The following is a 22,395-nucleotide window of genomic DNA, read 5'->3' on the forward strand; positions in this document are numbered from 1 at the left end:
GGTTTTACTCAACTAAGTTTTCTTTCAAGAGTTCTCTAATTATTAATCTGAAAAACAACAAATTAATTTATTCAAATGTAATTTCAGTTTTATCAGATTATATAAAATTGATACAAATAAATAATAACACAAAGATATACTTACAATCAATTTATTAAAGAAGGGGTTTCATATTTTGAAAATATTATTTTCCCAGCTTTAAGTATAAACATTTATTTTAAAAAAATTATCAATATTCAAGAGTTAATTTTTCGTGAGTTTAAATCCAGAATTGCAGAGAGAAAAAATGCATTTTTGGAGTTTTTGTCAAACAGTATTCTCCAGTATTAGAGGGGTGTTCACTTTAATAAAAATAAAAACGTAAAATAATCAAAACCAGGAATATCTATTTCATACAGTGAAACCCTTAACAACGAATACATCGGAAGAATTTATCAAATGTCGTTTTGACAATTTTTCAATGAGTTTAATACTATATTACGTAAATTTCAGTATTTGCGAAAATAAATAAATAGCCATGAATATGCGGGAACAGTTTTATATGTTATTAGTACACATTTCGAAATGTGCGGGAACGGTTTTAAAGAGTTCCATATAATCCTTAAATTAAAAAACTAAATATCTGCAACATTCCATTATCAGAAAGTGAAGAATACGACATTTGATGAATTCTTTCGATGTATTCGTTATAAAGGGTTTCACTGTACTTGATCAGACAAAGCTTTTAAGGGTACCGTTGTAAATCTGACATGTCAAAATATAAGATATTTTTTAGTAATAAACTGTCCAGGATAAGGAATAAAAACCCCTTTAAAAACCTTTTTAAACCAGGAAAACAAATAATTTTCAGGGAGTAGCAAAGGATTTTTCAATAAAATATTTACATCTGATTATTAAGATATTACTAGCACTGAATCTATTTAAATTTTCTTATAATAATGTAAAGCTTGGCATCTGCCTAGAGTTAGGTCTTCTTTGAATCAGCAAGGCCTCAGGTCTAGGTATACTCTGAAGCATCAAGGTCTTAGGTATACTCTAAAGTATCTGGGTCTAGGTAAAATCTAAAGTATCTAGGTCTAGGTCTACTCTGAAGTATCTAGGTCTAGGTCTACTCTGAAGTATCTAGGTCTAGGTATACTCTGGAGTATCTAGGCCTAGGTATACTTTGAAGTACCTAGGCCTAGGTCTACTCTGAAGTATCTAGGCCTAGGTCTACTCTGAAGTATCTAGGTCTAGGTATACTCTGAAGTATCTAGGTCTAGGTCTACTCTTAAGTATCTAGGTCTAGGTCTACTCTGAAGTATCTAGGTCTAGGTATACACTGAGGTATCAAGGTCTAGGTCTACTCTGAAGTATCAAGGCTAAGGTTATGAACTCTGGTTCGAGCAGCTTGAGCAGCGTGGTGGGATAAACTTGGAGAAGGAGAGAGACAAGGAGTTGAACACCTTCAATACATTCTTCTTCATTAATGTAAATATCAAGAATCAATAACAGGGGTGTATATATATATATAATTTTAAAACTCTAAAACTCTAAAACTCTAGAACTTTATTGATTTCCTTCCCTAAATTCGAGAACAATAAAGACATAATTTTTTAAGATATTTACAGTACTGCATAATAATCCCATGTATATACTTACCTCTCTTCCCCCTCCCTAATTTTCTTTCACCCTTCCCCTCCATTTCCTTTCTTCCGCCGTTACCCTTCCCCTTTTCATTTCCTTTAATCTTCCCTTTTTCCTTACCCTTTTTCCTTACCCTTTTTCCTTACCCTTTTTCCTTCACCTTCCCTTTCCCTATTTCCTCCCCCTTTAAGAATTTTAAACACCCCTGATATAAAATGAAGAAGCTAGAATCAAGGATCAAGGATCAGAGATCAGGGGTTAAGAATCCAGAATCGGAGATCAAGCATCAGAAACCAAGGATCAAGGGTTAGGGTTTAAGAACCAAGATTCAAGAATCAGGGTTTAAAGATCTAGAATCATAAAGCAAGGCACAATATTGCATTAACTATGGAGAAGAAAGGATAAGGAATGAAAGAGAAAATAAAGAATCAATAATATTGATGATGAATAAAGGATAAAGAATATTGAGGAAGAATGAAGGATAAAGAATATTGTGGAAGAATGAAGGATAAAGAATATTGTGGAAGAATGAAGGATAAAGAATATTATGGAAGAATGAAGGATAAAGAATATTGTGGAAGATTGAAGGATAAAGCATATTATGGAAGAATGAAGGATAAAGAATATTAATGAAGAATGAAGGATAAAGAATATTGAGGAAGAATGAAGGATAAAGAATATTGTGGAAGAATGAAGGATAAAGAATATTGATGAAGAATGAAGGATAAAGAATATTGAGGAAGAATCTTCGATAAAGAATACTGTAGAAGAATGAAGGATAAAGAATATTGTGGAAGAATGAAGGATAAAGAATATTGAGGAAGAATGAAGGATAAAGAATATTGAGGAAGAATGAAGGATAAAGAATATTGAGGAAGAATGAAGGATAAAGAATATTGTGGAAGAATGAAGGATAAAGAATATTGTGGAAGAATGAAGGATAAAGAATATTGTGGAAGAATGAAGGATAAATATATTGCGGAAGAATGATTCCCTCGAGTTTGTTAATTCTACTGAATCCATCTGTTTGAGAAGTTCGGCAGGACTTGGTCCTCCATCCCTACTTATATCAATCAATCAACTCGATAGATCAATAAATCAATCAATCACTTTGATAAGCAAATGACGAGCGACTGTTTTTATTCAGTCTTTTTTTTGTGCTCATAAAATTAACCCCAATTCATTGTCCATCATTAATTCTCATTTGCAATAAAACATTAAATGCAAAAGATCAATTTAAAACCTTTAGAACATGACATTAAATGTCAGCATTAGTTACAACTAAACAAAGAAAACACACAGAAAAAAAATTAAATAAACTTGAAAAAAATCCAAAACTGAAAAAAATCAAAAAATGGATGGGGACACACCTAGTAAATTCCCCTTTAAATACTTTCCATTTCTCCAGTAATATACAGGGTGTCCAACCATACACGACAATAGCAAGACGATTTGTAAGTCGTCAAAGATCTTAGAATTCATTTGAGACATTCCGTCGTTAACCTCCTTTCACATGTATGACTCTTGAAACAAAAAAACAAAAATTCTCCAGTGCCTGAGATTTTCTTAATGTGGTCTGCCTTATTGTGTTGTCAATATTACCGGAGATATTGAAAATTGTTCAGATTTAAATTTTTACTAAATAAAACCAAGTCGAAATCTTAACAAATTTAATCATATCCCGGTAATATTGAGAGCACAAAAAAGGCATACCACATTTTGGAAATGTTACGGCTAGGGCTATTTTGTGACTATTAACTCAAGAATTTTACTTCTAAAATTTGGATTACGAATAGATGCCGTATTGTGTTTCAAAAATCAAAGACGGCGTACCCTTATGTTTCGTGGGAAACCATGTATTTGCTACTACTGCTTCGTAAATATTTAATTTTGCTGCCGATCCTGGATCCGTCTCGGAGAAAATAGACCCGGATCCAAAAACCTGATTCGAATCCAGCTCAAATTTATTTCTTTTTGTTTTGTCAAGTTTTTTACTAAAAACAAATTTCGAATATTTTCTTCTTTATTTCCGCTCTGCAGTAACTATATTTAATATTCAATGATTAGGACAGTAATTATATCCTTGGTTAACACTGAAAATGTATGTTTTGCAAGCAAAACGTTTTTTCTTGAATGATCCTAAACACTGATAAATAATACAATCCATCGATCAACCAAGAAATAAACCATACAATCAATCAACCAAACACTTGAAAGTTGATCAATATATTCCTTTGAACTGGTTCGTCTTTATGAAATAGTTCCAGGGCTGTTGTTAAATCCCACATCTGTATACCACCGTTTGCATGGCCGGTGAAAATAAACCTAAAATTAAAAACTTTTTATTGCAGAATAAGATGTTTCCCCGTAAATGGTAAGATAACAACATTTTAACAGTTGAAGCATTTTCGGTAAAATCTGAGAAAATGTCGCCAGGACACCCCCCCCCCCTCTCTTACGAAACAGAACCTAATCTAATTTACCTCCGGGGCCTAGAACCAATCCTTGATGAACCCTCACACTCGTGAACACAAAAGGAAGTTATGTTGGATCCATCCACAGATTTTATCTCACAAACACGGGATCCTCTGAATATTTCATTATCCATGACAATTTTCATTACTTTCAAATACTTTTAACTCTAATTTTCCCATTAAATTATTTAATTTTTCAATTAAGCGAAAACCTCGACAAACTTTCCGTTCCCCGCGCACATTCCTAATATACTGCGAGAAAAACATTAATTCCTATAAAATTACGCTAAAATAAGTAAAATTCAAAGAAGGAGCATTTTCTGAAATTTACCACCCTTTTTCATTCTAGAAAGTCCAGTTCTAAATCACAATTTATTGGGAGTGGAACTGAATGGATTATGTCACGTAAACCTTGATCAATAACATGATCTAACCTGCTTGCTAGTCGAACTAGAACACTTTCTGTGTCTGGCAACAATTTCTGTACAAAAACCTAAACATTCATTTAATTATTTATGTACACTGTACAGGTTGTACCAGTCAGTACAACCTGTACATTCCGTAGAAGTCAGGGCTGAGACCTCATCAAAAATAGCCACATGACAAGGAGAGAAACGTCTTAAAATAGGGTTGAGTATGCTTCTATTTTTTTTATATCGTTCCGTTCCTCGTTCTAGTTTCCAATGTACTTGCACCCTTGCTCTCTGTAAGTTAAAGGTCTATTTGTTTAAATGATCTGGACTTGAAAAGTTGGATTGAAGTAACATGTATCACACTCCGCTATTTCAACTCAAAGGGTAAAATCATATTCTATTTTAGACCAAAATTTTGAATAAGAATAAGTTCCAGGTTTTAAACGTTAACGATTCCAGATAGTATTTCCATTCAATTACCGTTCGTTCTACGTTCGTTAATTTATAGATCGTTCCAATATTTCAAAAACGTATTCTGTGCAATGGTTCTTTTTTTCGGAACGATGGCATCGTTTTTGATAATTCCGTTCATTCCCGCGAAAGACTAATCGTTCCACAGGAACGCCGCCCAGCACCACGTACAAAAGATCGTCTTTGGTCTTTTGTAGGTTAGCTTCTTTTTCAGAAAAAGTTTGAGTAAACCCTATTCAATCATACAGATAAAGTAAAGTTAAGCAATCCTTGAACGAAATAAATGGTCGGCTGGAACTTGTGCAGTACAGAATACACTATACAGCGCTCACAATTTGAAAATTTGAATAATAAATAGTTATCTACTGACAATTGTATAACAAAGTTTACAGACTTGAACGCTTTTAATAATGAAGCGTACAAAAGCTCGGGCAAGTCCTGCAACCTTTTTGTTCTCATGCCTGCAAGCAAAGATGACGACCTCCAAACCGTCTCTTAACCGTCATGTTTATTGTGACACCCTGTATAATGTATAGTGTAGAATCAAGGTTAAATATCTTCAAAATTGTATAATCTGAAACCCATGGCCTATCCGGTGGATTGGAAGAGCAGTGTCTCTTACTTGTTCATCATCTTGGTCACCGAAAGGTCCGATATCATTTCCATGATTAGACTTTGGTATTTCCTCCTCCAGTGAGATTATCTTAAAACTAGAGAGGGACGTAGACCCAGGCTGAGTTGAAATCATTCCACGGAATCTAGAAATAATCTTTTTAATGAAAAATCATATTTCCCAACTTATATTTATCTACATATTTGTCTGTCTGTGAAAACCGCAAAAATTTTACAGATAGGACTAAAAATTTACTGAAAGGACTAAAATTTTACAGATAGGGCTAAAATTTAACAGATAGGGCTAAGATTTTACAGATAGGGCTAAAATTTACAGATAGGGTAAAAATTTCACAGATAGGGCTAAAATTTTACAGATAGGGCTAAAATTTTACAGATAGGGCTAAAATTTTACAGATAGGGCTAAAATTTTATCAATAAGGCTAAAAATTTACAGAAAGGGCTAAAATTTTACCGATAGGGCTAAAAATTTACAGATAGGGCTAAAATTTTACCGATAGGGCTAAAAATTTACAGATAGGGCTAAAATTTTACAGATAGTTCTAAAAATTTACAGAAAGGGCTAAAAATTTATAAAAAGGGCTTAAATTTAACAGATAGGGCTAAAATTTTGCAGACAGGGCTAAAATTTTACAGATAGGGCTAAAAATTTACAGCAAGGGCTAAAATTTTACAGATAGGGCTAAAATTTTACAGATAGGGCTAAAAATTTACAGATAGGGCTAAAAATTTACAGCAAGGGCTAAAATTTTACAGATAGGGCTAAAATTTTACAGATAGGGCTAAAATTTTGTATGGCTACTCACATGACTAAAGGGGAGGTTTATGGCTCAAAGTAATTGAAAAATTAAGCCTTGAGAAAATGTCAACATTTACGATTTTTGAAAATTTACCGATTTAAACCAAAAAATCCCTGTGTGGAGCACAATGAAAAAATGGCGGCCTGAAAGGCAACGTTTTAATGCCAAAGTTGTATGAACATATTTATCCCTGGCTAAACTAATGAATAGCATTACAAATTGCGTACTGTATTTGCAGTTGCATAAACGGATTTAAAAAATTTAAACAGCAATTGGCCAACTCATCCTAAGTTTTTTTTATCAACCTTCTAGAATGCAAATTAAAAACTATTAAAATCAACAAAGCATTATTCACTGTGACATTTGGGAGATCAGTGCTTGATGCCTTCATTTATGATTAGTACAAGGTACCCAAGGAAAATTAAATCCGTAGTTCTTCACAAGATCCATTCACAATAAAAAAGTTCTGACCTAATATTGGTTAAAAAATATAGAAAAAAGTCTGAAAAAAACCCGTGTTTACCTCGTTACGTCCCAGGTTCTCACGTGATTAAACTCAGCGCACACGGAAACTAGGTATTTTTCTGACAGGGTGACATTCACAACAGGATATCTAAATACAACGGAATATTATATTTATTAATAAGAGTAGTTATAGTTCCAATTCATTAAAACAGAGAGTATTCTTTTAAAATAAATTGTTAAATCTTGTCTTTTGGTCACAATATGCAATCATTAATCATCAAGCTACGAAATATATTTAACCTGTGAACAGTGAAGGTTTGAAAGAGCTGAGGACCATGTCCTACAGTTTCAGGGTGCTGAACTATCACACGAACTCTTTACCAGACCGGCCATCTTGGTTTTGTTCAAGAAAAGTAAGGTTAAAATCATCATTTTTTTTTTTTAGCAATGAGATATCAGTCAAAAATTAGTTCAAAGGAACTGGAAGCGTAATTGCAAGTGACCGTACTTTTAAAGATGGCAACGTTCGATTCACAACGTTTTCATTGTTACGCAGTCCCTTTATATCTAAGGAAAATTTAGTAAATACAAGCATTTTGTGTTAAATCAAAATAATCAACAATTATACACTTTTTTCTCTTTAAGTATTATAAGACGGGTTCCGCTATGCATTATTTATGTTTGATTATTTAGAAATTTTTTCTTGTTTTTTTTTGTTGAATTGAATTGAATGGACTCTGTTCCTGCCACTGCTGGTCCCGTAGGCAATCTCGATCCAGTTCCCACACAGACTCGTCTTAGGAGTCAAATACACGGATATAGCTGTCACACTATCTCCGCCAGGATCTCTAGCATTATCATCATTATCATCATTATCATCATTATCCTCATCATTATCATCATTGTCATCATTATCATTATCCTGATTATCCTGATAATCCTCATTATCCTCATTATTCCCATTATCATCATTATCATCATTATCATCATTATCATCATTATCATCATTATCATCATAATCCTCACTATCATGACTATCATGACTATCATGACTATCATGACTAGACTATCATGACAATCATGACTATCATGACTATCATGACTATCATGACTATCATGACCATCATGACTATCATGACTATCATCATTATCATCATTTTCTCCTGTTCTACCTGTAAAGCTCTGTGACTAGAAGATCGTTATCCTTCATCCTGAGCGGGAATTTCTGCATGTCTATATAGTTGATCGACCCGTTGGAGGAACCCAGGAGGAGGAAAGAGCCAGCAGTGTCATGGGAGGTGATCGGGGACAACTCCTTTATACAATCCCTTTATAATAACCGCCATAAAGCTGGGCTCGAATAGAAGGGGGGGGGGGAGATTTGTTCCTTTAACCCTTTTCAAATAACGATCATTTACATTAAACGTAAGTTAGCTTGGGAGTATATGGGGGGGGGGGCAATTCGACTCTTTTATCCTATTTCAATGTAAGAGGGCTAACTCTGGGGGTTGGGAGTTTTATTAGAGACAAATCTTTTATACAGAGATAGTTTAGTTCAAGGAAAAAACATTAATATTAAGCGTGAAAATTACTATTATATCAAATATTAAAAGGTTATTTACCAACTTTTAGGGAAAATACATGTATTTTTGGGTATAAAGTGCCTAAAAAGGGTGGAAAAACTAACTAAAAAATAGTTGATGAGACCCATTTTCATTTTTAATCCCCAGAACATTGACAATGACAATTATTCATTATTCTTGATTAAAAATACCTAGAGACTGTCACTTCAGAATTTATGAATTGTGACAATTTTGAAAATAAGATTAAATGATAATAAAAGGAATATTCCTGGGATTGCCAGTGTTGAGCTAAGGAATTCCAAACTCCTATTCTTCCTTAAAAATCAATTAATCATTAAATGGACGAGACCCAATCAATGTCGATTAATCAATAGATGATTTTATCAATTAATTAGTTAATAAATAATGATAAAATTATCAATTAATTGCTGATTCTTTAAATTATTTAATCTTCGACCTTTACAGCCTGTTAAGTGTATAGTGTACAGTGAACACTGTAAAGTGTACATATGTACTCTATGACCTTCACAGTCTGTTAAGTGTAGAGTGTAAAGTGAACACTGTAAAGTGTACATATGTACTCTATGACCTTTACAGTCTGTTAAGTGTAGAGTGTACAGTAAACACTGTAAAGTGTACATATGTACTCTATGATCTTTACAGTCTGTTAAGTGTAGAGTATACAGTGAACACTGTAAAATGTAACATATGTACTCTATGACCTTCACAGTCTGTTAAGTGTAGAGTGTACAGTGAACACTGTAAAGTGTACATATGTACTCTATGACCTTTTCAGTCTGTTAAGTCTGTTAAATGTAGAGTGTACAGTGAACACTGTAAAGTGTACATATGTGCTCTATGACCTTTACTACCTGTATGGGAAAGTGCCACCAGCTGAGCCCCAATACAGAATAAATGATCTACAGTAACCTAGGAAGAGAATACGAATAAATGATGTGATAATTGATGTCTAATAAGTGATTATTATTGCATCATATTTGTGAGGTTCCATGGGCACATACCCAAGAAATTATAGCAAAAAATAATTCGAGTGAAATCCGACTATTTCAAGTTGGAACAATTAACATTATGAAAGGTTCAAATAAGTTTTATGCTCTTGTTCTGACTATCACTGTTTTTTAATTTTTTTTTTCGCGTTAAAATGATAAAAAACCAGTGAAAATTGGTTCTTAAATTGAAAGTAATGCATGTGGTGTGACTGTTTCCTTAGTTTAGTTTCTTTGTTTACCATTAATTCTAATGTATTTGCTTCTTTTTTTCAAGATGATTCTACATTTAGATACAGCATGTTTAATGAGTTTGTTTTTAGATGAGGAGAAGGTATAGTAGTGGGTTGTCTTAATCTACTGAACAAAATCGTTAAATCATTTACACAGAAGAAATCATTTCATGGATCCTAAACCTTCCAAAAAGATGAGATTAAAGAAGATTATCTAGTAATAAGTATAACAATTTCCATTCTTTACTGCTCAGAGCGTGTAAGAATATACATTCTTTCACGCTCTGGCCATGTAATAATTTCCATTCTTACACGGTCTGAGCATTAAAGAATGAAAATTCTGCACCTACAGTGTAAGAATAAGCATTCTTAAACGCTAGGAAGGGAACAATATTAAAATTGTTCCTCCTGAACCGTGTAATAATGGGAATTCTTACACGATAGGTTTACTACTATGGAACCGAACAGATATGATATAATGAAAATTCTGCACCTACAGTGTAAGAATAAGTATACTTAAACGCAAGGAAGCGAACAATATTAAATTGTTCCTCCTGAACCATGTAATAATGGGAAATCTTAAATGAAAGGTTTGCTACTTTGGAACCGAACAGATTTGATATTATACTTTTTCTCTATCTCAAGTTAGCCAATGATAATCCTAGTTTAAAAAGCATGAATTACAAATAAAAAGTATGTGTATTCCCCTAGCCAACTTCTTAATCCTATTGTTGTTTAAAAAATGACCTAACTAGGACAAAAATCTACAAATCAACAAATCTACATACCTAGAGATCAATTTTTATTTAAGTTAAAATAAAAATCGATCGTGAAAGGACCCCGCCCCCTCTCACACACCAGGGATTCCAAGACCGCTACGGATCTACTAGGCCAATACCAGTATCATGAATATAAACCTAACCTAACCCTGTGTATATAAACCTAACCTAACTTTGTGTAAACCTAACCTAACCCTGTGTATATAAACCTAACCTTAAACCTAACCTAACTTTGAGTAAACCTAACCTAACTTTGTGTAAACCTAACCTAACCCTGTGTGTATAAACCTAACCTAACTTTGTGTAAACCTAAACTAACCCTGTGTATATAAACCTGACTTAACAATGTGTATATAAACCATACCTATCCCTGTGTATATAAACCTACCTGGAGATTGAATATCCCTATATCCGTCCTGGTTCCCTCCTCTCCGAACCCCATGAGACGGATTGAACTCCCAGATGCTACAGCAATCATCACAGTCACTTGGTCTAACAACCCAGTTATATTATTTGTGAAGTAGAAAGCCTGTATAAGTGTGTGTGTGAATATTAGTTACAAATTAATCAGTTAATCACTAAAGTTCTGAAAGGAAATCCAATATGGAACCCCTAGACCATCAAACCGTAACAAAATGATACATTTGACCCTTCACAGCATGTTTTGGCCTGGCTTATCCGGTATCCCTCCACTTCACCCTTTATACACCGCAGGTCGTCTTCTGTCGATTTATTGGACGATTTTTCAAAATCCACGTGCAATGCAGAATACTTAAGCTGGTTATAAATATCAATATAAAATATAAAAACCAAAAATTGAGAGAATAGATCGTTTTAAATTAATATGTTTAAACCGATTATAAATATAATGGGTTTCCTAAGCCGACGGCAGGAAGAATAGATCCCATCTTGGAGTTGATGGCAACCTTAAACATTTCAACATTTCAAAGTAGTAATAGCCGTAAGTCTGTGAGTTTGTTTGTCCGATCAGAACTCACGAACCCTTGAACCGATTTGCCTCAAATTTTGATAGGGAAGCTAGGAAAATCTAAATAAATGTTTTTAGCTTGGTTTAAAAGTTATTAATAGAGTGAGTTAATATTTGTATATAAAGTTTAGTTTACAGGCAACTGTCAACGCTGGGTTCCCAAGCGAGTTTGATACAATAATAAATGAAAAAAACCTGTCCTATCTCCAATTCTAGGTAAGGTGAGGAAAATGCTAACCTGTCCTATCTCCAATTCTAGGTAGGGTGAGGTAAATGCTAACCTGTCCTATCTCCAATTCTAGGTAGGGTGAGGTAAATGCTAACCTGTCCTATCTCCAATTCTAGGTAGGGTGAGGTAAATGCTAACCTGTCCTATCTCCAATTCTAGGTAGGGTGAGGTAAATGCTAACCTGTCCTATCTCCAATTCTAGGTAGGGTGAGGTAAATGCTAACCTGTCCTATCTCCAATTCTAGGTAGGGTGAGGTAAATGCTAACCTGTCCTATCTCCAATTCTAGGTAGGGTGAGGTAAATGCTAACCTGTCCTATCTCCAATTCTAGGTAGGGTGAGGTAAATGCTAACCTGTCCTATCTCCAATTCTAGGTAGGGTGAGGTAAATGCTAACCTGTCCTATCTCCAATTCTAGGTAGGGTGAGGTAAATGCTAACCTGTCCTATCTCCAATTCTAGGTAGGGTGAGGTAAATGCTAACCTGTCCTATCTCCAATTCTAGGTAGGGTGAGGTAAATGCTAACCTGTCCTATCTCCAATTCTAGGTAGGGTGAGGTAAATGCTAACCTGTCCTATCTCCAATTCTAGGTAGGGTGAGGTAAATGCTAACCTGTCCTATCTCCAATTCTAGGTAGGGTGAGGTAAATGCTAACCTGTCCTATCTCCAATTCTAGGTAGGGTGAGGTAAATGCTAACCTGTCCTATCTCCAATTCTAGGTAGGGTGAGGTAAATGCTAACCTGTCCTATCTCCAATTCTAGGTAGGGTGAGGTAAATGCTAACCTGTCCTATCTCCAATTCTAGGTAGGGTGAGGTAAATGCTAACCTGTCCTATCTCCAATTCTAGGTAGGGTGAGGTAAATGCTAACCTGTCCTATCTCCANGAATATTTTCTTTCAAAGTTCAATTTAATGGCAACAAAAAGTTATTAATTACAGTTCTCAAGAACTAGTTTATCCCTGTAGCCTGGAAACTGAGCCGGTGGGTCTGTCTAGTTTGACCGGAGGGGTAGGTTCCGGGGCAGGCATACTAGGGGCAGGTAGATACGCGTAGAACAGGACATCACCACAACCTTGAACAGTTCTCAACATAGTTTATGTTTTACTCTTTAGAAGGGGCATAAATGCATTAACCCCCCCCCCACATTTGACTTGCTAAGCTCAGGAGAAGAAAATAAGTTTTTCCCTCTTTTCCATAATTTTTATAAAAATCGTTTAATTTTCTTTAAAACCTTACAATTTACACACTTTACAACACTAAAAATACAAGTGAAAGAGCCAGTTTTTAATTAACCTTCCTCTATAGAGGGACATTACTGATTCACAACGATACCCTTTAAACCTTTAACTGATTATTAGTATTCTCATTTTTCTAGCTAATAAATAGGTAAATAGGTGCCAGGAAACTTAGGTGTACAGTGTACAATGTGCAATGTACAATGTACAATGTACATTTTACATTGTACATTGTACAATGCATACATTAATAATAATTAATACTCCTAGAAACTGACGTCAAACGGTTCCAGAAGACATTCAATTGTGATGCTGGAAAAAATAAGAATATCTCTTACATCTTTAATAAGAAACAGGTTTTAACTTAAAAGAGTAGCGATGTGAATCAGACATGCCCCTCCCCAAATGGAGGGTACTGGAAAGCTGGAAAGTCCCTTAAACAATACTTTCTATGAACCTGAAGTGTCCAGATCTGAGCAAAGAGTCAGCTTTCGTATCAACGGTGAAATACCGTAATATTCAGCCTAGTGTTGAGATCTCCTTTAAACAAATTGAAATGAACTGCGAGTGAAGAAAGTAAATAGAAAAAAAGCTAAATGAGCAATTTTTTTATTAAAATTTCCATCGAGAGTACATTTTTTCAAGAAAAACAAACTTTTAAAAATATTTGGAATAATAAAAATGAGTTATTTTCCCTCATTCGGGGGAAAAAGGTCAATTTTTAGAAAGGGAAATATTTAAAGATATTTTTCCAAAATTTTATTAAAAGTGCATTAAAGGGATTGTTCCTCATGTTTAATCTGGGATATAGAGTTGGTCGATAATCCTTCAACATTTACACATCTTGTCCGCAAATAGTTCAAAATACATCTACAATTAAAGATAATAAAATAAAAAAGACGTTAAAAATATTATATTGAAAAATTAAATTAAATTAACCCCTGCCTCTTCTATCTATAGATTATGTATCTAAAAATGATGCTTCAAATACTTTTTTTCATTGAAACTCATTCTTTATGTTAATTATCTTTCTAATGATAATAATAATAGCCCCTAAATATCTACCTAATGATAATAATAATATCCCCCTAATTATCTACCTAATGATTATAATAATATACCCTAATTATCTACCTAATGATAATGATAAAAGCTCCTAATTATCTACCTAATAATAATGATAAAAGCCCCTAATTATCTACCTAATAATAATGATAAAAGCCCATATTATCTACTTAATAATAATGATAAAAGCCCCTAATTATCTACCTAATAATAATAATAAAAGACACTAATTATCTACCTAATGATAATGATAAAAGCCCTTAATTATCTCCCAAATGATAATTATAAAAGCCCCTAATTATCCACCTAAAAAGTTCTGGATCTCTATCTATAAATATTGCTCCCAACTCATCCTTTTGCGTATTTATTCGACCAGAGAGCATAGAAGTGAAGAATGTGTCCTAAAAAAAGGTATAAAAAATTTAAAAAAGGAAAACTTGACTTTATCACAAAAAAAATCGAAAATGCGTTATCTACAGGGTTACCAATAAATGACGAGACTGTAAAGACGACCTGAAACTCTTAAAATTTGAAAATTCCAAGATTTAATTAAGTCCTCTGCCTTGAATGTAATATTTGTGGGTAACCCTGTACATTAAATTACAACATGAAAGTAAATAAATGTGTTAAGAAATGTTATGTGGTATTAAATTAGGCTTGATAATAATAATTATGATAATTAATGATTATGATGACGATATTAATAATAATATTACCGGAATGGTCGTCAGGGTTTGTCTTGATGTAGAAAATCTAGTTCCTCCAACATTTAAATTTATAATTTCCCCTCCTCCCCCACCACCGCCCACCGACATTTTCTAGATCTGAAACAATGCGTTTATCAACAAATCAATCAATCAATGAATTCTAATCAATGTTTGATCCCTAGATATTGGAAAACTGAGCAACTTTGTATATTCAAGGAGCAGTGTTTTCCAGTAACAAGAAATGTCGTTGAGCGTCAAATGATTTTCTATGAAGTTGGCGCCATTTTCACTAATTTCCCGCATTATTCCATCATGATGGATTGCGAAATTTATGATGGACTGGATCATCTGTTGATCAGCTGTGCTGGGAACAGGAATATAATGGAACCAGGGAACAAGGGATGGATAAAAGAACTCCAACCATTCATCTCCGACATGAAAAACTAAAAAAAGATTTAAAATAACAAAACAGAAATTTTCCTCAAGTAAAAAAGTGAATTTACCTAGACTTCGGCAGAGAAAAAGATGCTTAAATCTAAAGCTAGCAGCTACCCCTCGGTAATTGAACAAATACTTAAACCTGAAAATATACATTTATAATTTTAAAAACATTTTAAATAAATTATTTCTCTTGGTAGCAAACTTAAAAATCCCAAAATACAAAGGTGAACATTTTTTTTTATTGACTTGCATTGAAAGGAACTCGCGAAAAAAAAATCCGCAAATGCAATAATTCATTCTAATGCGTTGATAACCTGAGCAAAAAAATAGGATTTATTTGTAAAAATAATAGCAATGAAACAATTAAGCTTTTTAGATGAAGTGATTGATTGATTGCTTGCTTGCTTGCTTGATTGTTTGATTGACTGATTGTTTGTTTGACTGATTGATTGTTTGCTTGATTTATTAATCGGTTGTTTGCTTGATTGATTGATTGGTTGTTTGCTTCATTGATTGCTTTTTGCTAGATTTATTGATTGTTTTCTTGATTATTCGTTTTTTATTTGATTAGTTGCTTGATTATTTGATTAGTTGCTTGATTATTTGATTAGTTGCTTGATTATTTGATTAGTTGCTTGATTATTTGATTGCATCGCTTTGAAATAACCTGCAATGCTCCTCCAGCTTCACCTCTTCAGCAGGCTCTTCTCCTTAAAGTAAAAAATAAAAAAATTTGAAAAATTAAGATTGGTGCATGACTATTGTCTATTGCATTCTGCACAGTGGACGCTACAACGTTTTTAGATTTTTTTGTTTTTGAAAATACAGGAAAAAAAAAAATATCAAAATTAAACAAAATTAAAACATAATTTGAAAAACCTTATTTTACCCCTTAACTTATATTTACACTTACACTCAAGTAAAAAAAAAAAACTTACCTTGAAAAGATTAATTTTTTAAAATTTCAAAATTGAATTCTCTACCTAGTGTGTCTTTGCTGGATTTCCAGGCTTGATTTTTTGTATACTTGGCATCAACAAGCTTTCCATTTTTCCTCAAGAATAAAAGTATTTAAAAACAAAAAAAAAGCGCTCAAAGAGATTATGAACATAATTCTAAGTGACCCCATTTAAAAATGAGCAATAATTATTTAAAAAAAGGCAAAACAAGGATATTCTCAACATTTTCAATGGGTACCGATATTAAACGGACATGCATCACTTTAACTGGAGTGAAATTAAACCCAATATACCTTTAACTTGTAGTAAATTATAATTAATTAGCTTGTTTGATCAGTGTTCTCACTTTAAATCTATATGTTTTGTTTAATGACGAAAACCAATCTAAAGCTCAAATTATCCAGAACTACCCTATAAACAGTCCATGTAATAATGTATTTAACTTGCAAATTTCAATTCACAGATAAAAAATTAAACAATATTCTTATGTATATGCTGATTTATCTTAACATTTCAAGATTAACTGATTGGTTGATTGTAAAAATATCAGATGATTGACTGATTGGTGGATAGAAAAAATGTCAGATGATTGACTGATATTGGTTGATTGTAAAAATGTCAGATGATGACTGATAGGAAAATTGTAAAAACTCACCTTGAGATCAAAACTAAAGGGTCCCTTTCCGCACTAGTTCTAGAACCACGAAAAAAAACCTTTTAAAAAAATCCTGTTATTTGTTTATCACTTCTTCAATACTCCCCCTTTCACTCATCCTTTCTACTCCCCAAGGTTAAAATAAAAAGGAAAGTTATTTCAGATGTATACGCATCTTTTGTACTGCAGTTTACTGTCTCTGGGCGGAAATGTAAACACAAGACAGCTGTCGAAGCTTCACATGGGATCCATCTTTCACATAAAAAAATCGATGAAATATTCTGGTCATAGGAAACTATTATGTGAATTATCAAACTCATCAAAATTCAATGCTTTTAACCTCATCGGATACTACACGAACACTGATGTTTACAAATTCCACCCAGAGAGAACTGGTTTCAATTTGTACGCAGAGTATACGCAACTGCAATTAACTTTCCTTGCATTACACCCTTGCTGCTCCCTTCGTTTGGTCTACTTCACTCCCACCTCTGCTTCTCTTCCCATTTCTACTCTCCTCACTCTTCTCTGCTTCCTCCCATCCCATTGTCAACTTTTCCCATTTTTCTATTCCCCCCCTTCCATCCCCTCCGTTTTCACTTCCCAACCTTTCCTTGCAGGATACCTTAGATTCTTTCCTAGACCATGGATTGTCTGCAGCTGCTGAGCTCAGCGTCTTTCTATATTCATCCCACCGACCCAAACCATTCGGGTAAATTCCTGATAAATAGCTTAGGATAAATTCCTAATTAATAATTTAGGGTAAATTCCTGATTAACAATTTAGGATAAATTCCTGATTCATAATTTAGGGTAAATTCCTGATAAACAGCATAGGGTAAATTCCTAAATTAATAATTTAGGGAAAATTCCTGATTAATAATTTAGGATAAATTCCTGATCAATAATTTAGGGAAAATTCCTGATTAATAATTTAGGGTAAATTCCTGATTAATAATTTAGGGTAAATTCCTGATTAATAATTTAGGGTAAATTCCTGATAAACAGCATAGGGTAAGTTCATGATTAATAATTTAGGGCAAATTCCTGATTAATGATTTAGGGTAAATTCCTGATAAACAGCTTAGGTTAAATTCCTGATTAATTATTTAGGATAAATTCCTGATTAATAATTAAGGGTAAATTCCTGATTATTAATTTAGGGTAAATTCCTGATTAATAATTTAGGGTAAATTCCTGATTAATAATTTAGGATAAATTCCTGATTAACAATCTAGGGTAAATTCCTGATTAATAATTTAGGGTAAATTCCTGATTAATAATTTTGGATAAATTCCTGATTAATAATTTAGGGTAAATTCCTGATTAATAATTTAAGATAAATTCCTGATTAATAATTTAAGGTAAATTCCTGATTAATAATTTGGGGTAAATTCCTGATTAATAATTTAGGATAAATTCCTGATTAACAATCTAGGGTAAATTCCTGATTAATAATTTAGGGTAAATTTCTACATAACAACTTAGGGTAAATTCTTAAATAAAAAAAACGAAAATTGTTTCGTTTTTTAAAAAAAACAAGCAAAATTTTTACGCAAAAGCTATGAATACAATTTTCATACCCCCTCCCCCCCCCCACCCTTACAAAAGAATGAAAGTAAAAACTTAATAAAAACACTCCTACAGTAGTTTCTTCCCCAAAATATGTTAAGACATTTTTGACATTTTTAATGCTTTATTTGTGATCCTAAGGGAAAATTAATATTTTGTCCGGGGAAAAGTAGAAATAAAAAATTGTAAAAAAGTAATGTTTTCAAGCATTTTTCTGTAAAAGCTTTAAATATCGTGGGAAAGTATGTATACTGCATAGTGCATATACCCATGGGAAAGTATTATACTGCATAGTGCATATACCCGTGGGAAAGTATGTACACTGCATAGTGCATATACCCGTGGGAAAGTATGTATACTGCATAGTGCATATACCCGTGGGAAAGTATGTATACTGCATAGTGCATATACCCGTGGGAAAGTATGTATACTGCTAGTGCATATACCCGTGGGAAAGTATGTGTACTGCTAGTGCATATACCCGTGGGAAAGTATGTGTACTGCATAGTGCATATACCCGTGGGAAAGTATGTATACTGCATAGTGCATATACCCTAGGGAAAGTATGTACACTGCATAGTGCATATACCCGTGGGAAAGTATGTACACTGCATAGTGCATATACCCGTGGGAAAGTATGTATACTGCATAGTGCATATACCCGTGGGAAAGTATGTGTACTGCTAGTGCATATACCCGTGGGAAAGTATGTATACTGCTAGTGCATATACCCGTGGGAAAGTATGTATACTGCATAGTGCATATACCCGTGGGAAAGTATGTATACTGCATAGTGCATATACCCGTGGGAAAGTATGTGTACTGCATAGTGCATATACCCGTGGGAAAGTATGTATACTGCATAGTGCATATACCCGTGGGAAAGTATGTGTATAGTGCATATACCCGTGGGAAAGTATGTATACTGCATAGTGCATATACCCGTGGGAAAATCTCTGTAAAGTAATGTGATAGTGCAACTTTATAATAACGGAAACCAATCATTATTTTTAAAAAAATGATTCTAAAAATATTTGCTAAAACTAACCCAAGGCCGGTCCTCCCTCCCAGAAAGTCCAGGCTGGAAACATTACATCCCAGTAGTCTTTAGTTTTGCTGAAACTAAACACAGGAACGGCCGAGCCAAAATGTCTCCCGGCCATCGGCCAGTCCCGGGTGTTCAAGTAGAACTCAGTATTCGGCAGGTCCTGGAAATAAATCGGTTGGAAAATGTGAATTAAAGGATCTAAAAAACGTAGTTTCAAATTACCAAACATATATAAAGTGACATGTCCGATTCACAACAGTGTCATAAAAAGCTTTATCTGATCAAGAATGAATTAAATATCCATATTTATATTTTTAATTATTGTTTCTATACCAAAGTGACTTTCCGATACTACTGCAGGAAATTAATAGGAATTATCAGAATTAAATACTCTTCAAGCTACAAAAATGACGTTATCTTTACATATAAAGTTGTAATCAATGTCTGTTTGTATGTTTGTCCGATCATACCTCAGGAACCCTGGACCGATTTGCCTCAAATTTTGATTTGGGAACTCGGGAAAACCACGGGAATGTTCTTAGCTTGGTTTTAAGGGGGTCGACTTTAATAGCGCAAAATTTAGTTTCCCGGTAATATCGTTTAAGTGCGGGTAAACGGGGGGAGTAACTTTTAGTAACCTGGGCAGTGCTGGGTTCATGAGCTCGTCTTCCAGATTATTAAGTATTTACCAGATAAAGGTTTTAAGGGTATCATTGTGAATCAGACATACATATCTTTAAATGGACGGTCACTTGAAATAACTGCACTCTGCACTCTGCACTCTGCACTCTGCAATCTACACTCTACACTCTACACTCTACACTCTACACTCTACACTCTACACTCTACACTCTACACTCTACACTCTACACTCTACACTCTACCGTCATTTAAATTTATAAGAAGTTTACGCTCACACCCATATAACTAGTCAATATAATTTAAAGTAAGAGATGTTTTTTTCGCTTTCTTCAATCGTTTTGTTTTGAAATTAATCATTTTATCAATTAATATTTTATCTATTTTAATATCTGTATTTATTATGGGACAAACTCCTGACAATGACAATGATTTTGGTGAATTATATTGAGAAAATTGTAATGAGAGAGTAGGGTTGATATTTGTTAACAAACGATCTAAAATCTAAATATTTACCTTTACAAGTTCTAATAAAAAATGTTCAATTCCGCTGCACCTACAACAATAGAAATCTCAATCAAAAAATTAATCTTTCGCAATATTTTTGCTCCGTGGGGCGTGGATCCTGCTCCGCAAAAATATCCTTATCAAAGGAGAAAAAAAGATAAAAAATGTTATTACGTACACATTTTTTTTGTAGTTTCTGCTCTATGTTTGTTTCATGAAGGGAACAGCTAGGGATGAATACGGTATAATGTCTAAAAAATACCTTCTTCCCGCCATCAGAATATTAGAAAATTTCTAAGAGTTTTTTCTCACTGATTTGGGAAACTCAATGATCTGTCTAGGGTAATAAGGAATAAAAAAGTTCTAAATATTCGTCAGCTAATGCCGATTTTCATTTTTCCGAAAAATCTTAGAAAATCATTATATGCATCCCTGGAAATATGTATCCATGGAAATATGTATCCTTGGAAAATATGTATCCCTAGCAAATATGTATCCCTAGAAAAATGTATCCCTAGAAAAATGTATCCCTGGAAATATGTATCCCTGGAAAATATGTATCCCTGGAAAATATGTATCCCTGGAAAATATGTATCCATGGAAAATATGTATCCCTAGAAATATGTATCCCTGGAAAATATGTATCCCTAGCAAAATGTATCCCTGGAAATATGTATCCGTGGAAAATATGTATCCCTGGAAAATAAGTATCCCTGGAAATATGTTTCCCTGGAAATATGTTTCCCTGGAAATATGTATCCCTGGAAAATATATATTTATGGAAAATATGTATCCATGGAAAATATATATTTAGGGAAAATATGTATCATTGAAAAAATGTATCCCTGGAAAAATGTATCCCTGAAAAATATGTATCCCTGGAAAATATGTATCCCTGGAAAATATGTATCCCTGGAAAATATGTATCCCTGGAAAATGTATCCCTGAAAAATATGTATCCCTAGATATATGTATCCCTGGAAAATATGTATCCCTAGATATATGTATCCCTGGAAATATGTATCCCTGGAAATATGTATCCCTGGAAAATATGTATCCCTGGAAATATGTATCCCTGGAAAATATGTATCCCTGGAAAATATGTATCCCTAGATATATGTATCCCTGGAAAATATGTATCCCTGGAAATATGTATCCCTAGATAAATATGTATCCCTAGATATATGTATCCCTGGAAAATATGTATCCCTGGAAAACTACCTGAAAGGGAACATGCAATTCTTTGAGCGGAAAAGTTGACCGTCAATTATCTGATATTTCGTAATTCTAAAACAATTATTCTTATAAGGTTTTTACTTGGTGCAAAAAAAGTTTATCGTTTTATTTATTCTTTTTTCTCTATTAATGTTTATTTGTTTGTAAAGACCCAAAAAGTTACCTGGAGATAGTTTTTGCGCTGTCCAGAGTTTCTTTGCTAATCCCATCTGCAAAAGGTGAAAGATCCTAAGAAAAATTAAATTTTTATTCTTAATCAGCTGATAGCTTGGATTTATCTATCCTTAATTCTCTTGCCTTTTTAATGGTTTCATCGTAACAATAAGAACACCCTGAAGATGTGTGCCCGCATTCCACATAGGTTTCCGCAGCATTTTTAATCAGACTTTTATATTCCGACCATTCCTTGGACCACCGGGAATTCGGACCCTTATCGTTCCCGCATTCCTCCGACTGTCCCGTCTCACAAAATTGTAGTTCCGTGGATTTTACGTATACAAATAAGTGGAGAAAATACGCAAAACGCATTTTTCACAATTTAAGTTCGTCAGTGATATTATGTATATATACTGATTGCTAATCGCCCGTAATCGTTTGAAGATTTGGTTTATTAAAAGTTTTGTTTTTTGTT

At 33.6% G+C, this 22,395-nt stretch overlaps 2 protein-coding genes across 2 annotated transcripts; both read right to left on the bottom strand.

The window, feature by feature from the left end:
* Window positions 1-919: 919 nt before the first annotated feature.
* LOC111696543 (BTB/POZ domain-containing protein KCTD3) lies at window positions 920-14,836 on the bottom strand. Its single transcript, XM_023466172.1, has 20 exons — window positions 14,718-14,836; window positions 14,308-14,402; window positions 13,725-13,806; window positions 13,394-13,460; window positions 12,658-12,773; window positions 11,711-11,758; window positions 11,362-11,410; window positions 10,873-10,976; window positions 9,338-9,395; window positions 8,734-8,780; window positions 8,055-8,197; window positions 7,626-7,730; window positions 7,183-7,257; window positions 6,941-7,030; window positions 5,607-5,742; window positions 4,535-4,593; window positions 4,110-4,214; window positions 3,859-3,951; window positions 2,621-2,686; window positions 920-1,445 (listed from the first exon to the last, which is right to left on the bottom strand). The coding sequence occupies exons 1-20, from the start codon at window positions 14,814-14,816 to the stop codon at window positions 1,343-1,345; spliced, it is 1,740 nt and encodes a 579-aa protein (XP_023321940.1). The 5' UTR covers window positions 14,817-14,836; the 3' UTR covers window positions 920-1,342.
* On the bottom strand, window positions 14,825-22,313 carry LOC111696558 (protein O-glucosyltransferase 1). Its single transcript, XM_023466192.1, has 11 exons — window positions 22,062-22,313; window positions 21,928-21,992; window positions 21,750-21,815; window positions 20,538-20,577; window positions 19,383-19,542; window positions 17,389-17,483; window positions 16,764-16,822; window positions 16,133-16,203; window positions 15,817-15,859; window positions 15,212-15,288; window positions 14,825-15,151 (listed from the first exon to the last, which is right to left on the bottom strand). Exons 1-11 carry the CDS (start codon window positions 22,290-22,292, stop codon window positions 14,859-14,861), a joined length of 1,200 nt encoding a protein of 399 aa, XP_023321960.1. The 5' UTR covers window positions 22,293-22,313; the 3' UTR covers window positions 14,825-14,858.
* Between the last annotated feature and the right edge of the window lie 82 nt (window positions 22,314-22,395).

This window comes from Eurytemora carolleeae, unplaced genomic scaffold (genome assembly GCF_000591075.1).
Source record: "Eurytemora carolleeae unplaced genomic scaffold, Eaff_2.0 scaffold159, whole genome shotgun sequence".
NCBI classification, from domain to species: Eukaryota; Metazoa; Arthropoda; class Copepoda; order Calanoida; family Temoridae; genus Eurytemora; species Eurytemora carolleeae.

What these genes read in the sequence shown, in the direction of transcription:
- LOC111696543 (XM_023466172.1), bottom strand. Translation starts at nt 14,816, where the DNA reads ATGTCGGTGGGCGGTGGTGGGGGAGGAGGGGAAATTATAAATTTAAAT. An exon ending in CAGTTTCCAGGCTACAGGGA is followed by an intron (nt 11,759 to 12,657) that starts TAAACTAGTTCT and finishes AATTGGAGATAG; the next exon opens with GACAGGTTAGCATTTACCTC. An exon ending in GTAGAATTAACAAACTCGAG is followed by an intron (nt 1,446 to 2,620) that starts GGAATCATTCTT and finishes AATGTATTGAAG; the next exon opens with GTGTTCAACTCCTTGTCTCT.
- LOC111696558 (XM_023466192.1), bottom strand. Translation starts at nt 22,292, where the DNA reads ATGCGTTTTGCGTATTTTCTCCACTTATTTGTATACGTAAAATCCACG. An exon ending in AGCGCAAAAACTATCTCCAG is followed by an intron (nt 21,816 to 21,927) that starts GTAACTTTTTGG and finishes TAATTGTTTTAG; the next exon opens with AATTACGAAATATCAGATAA. An exon ending in TTTTATTAGAACTTGTAAAG is followed by an intron (nt 19,543 to 20,537) that starts GTAAATATTTAG and finishes ATTTATTTCCAG; the next exon opens with GACCTGCCGAATACTGAGTT.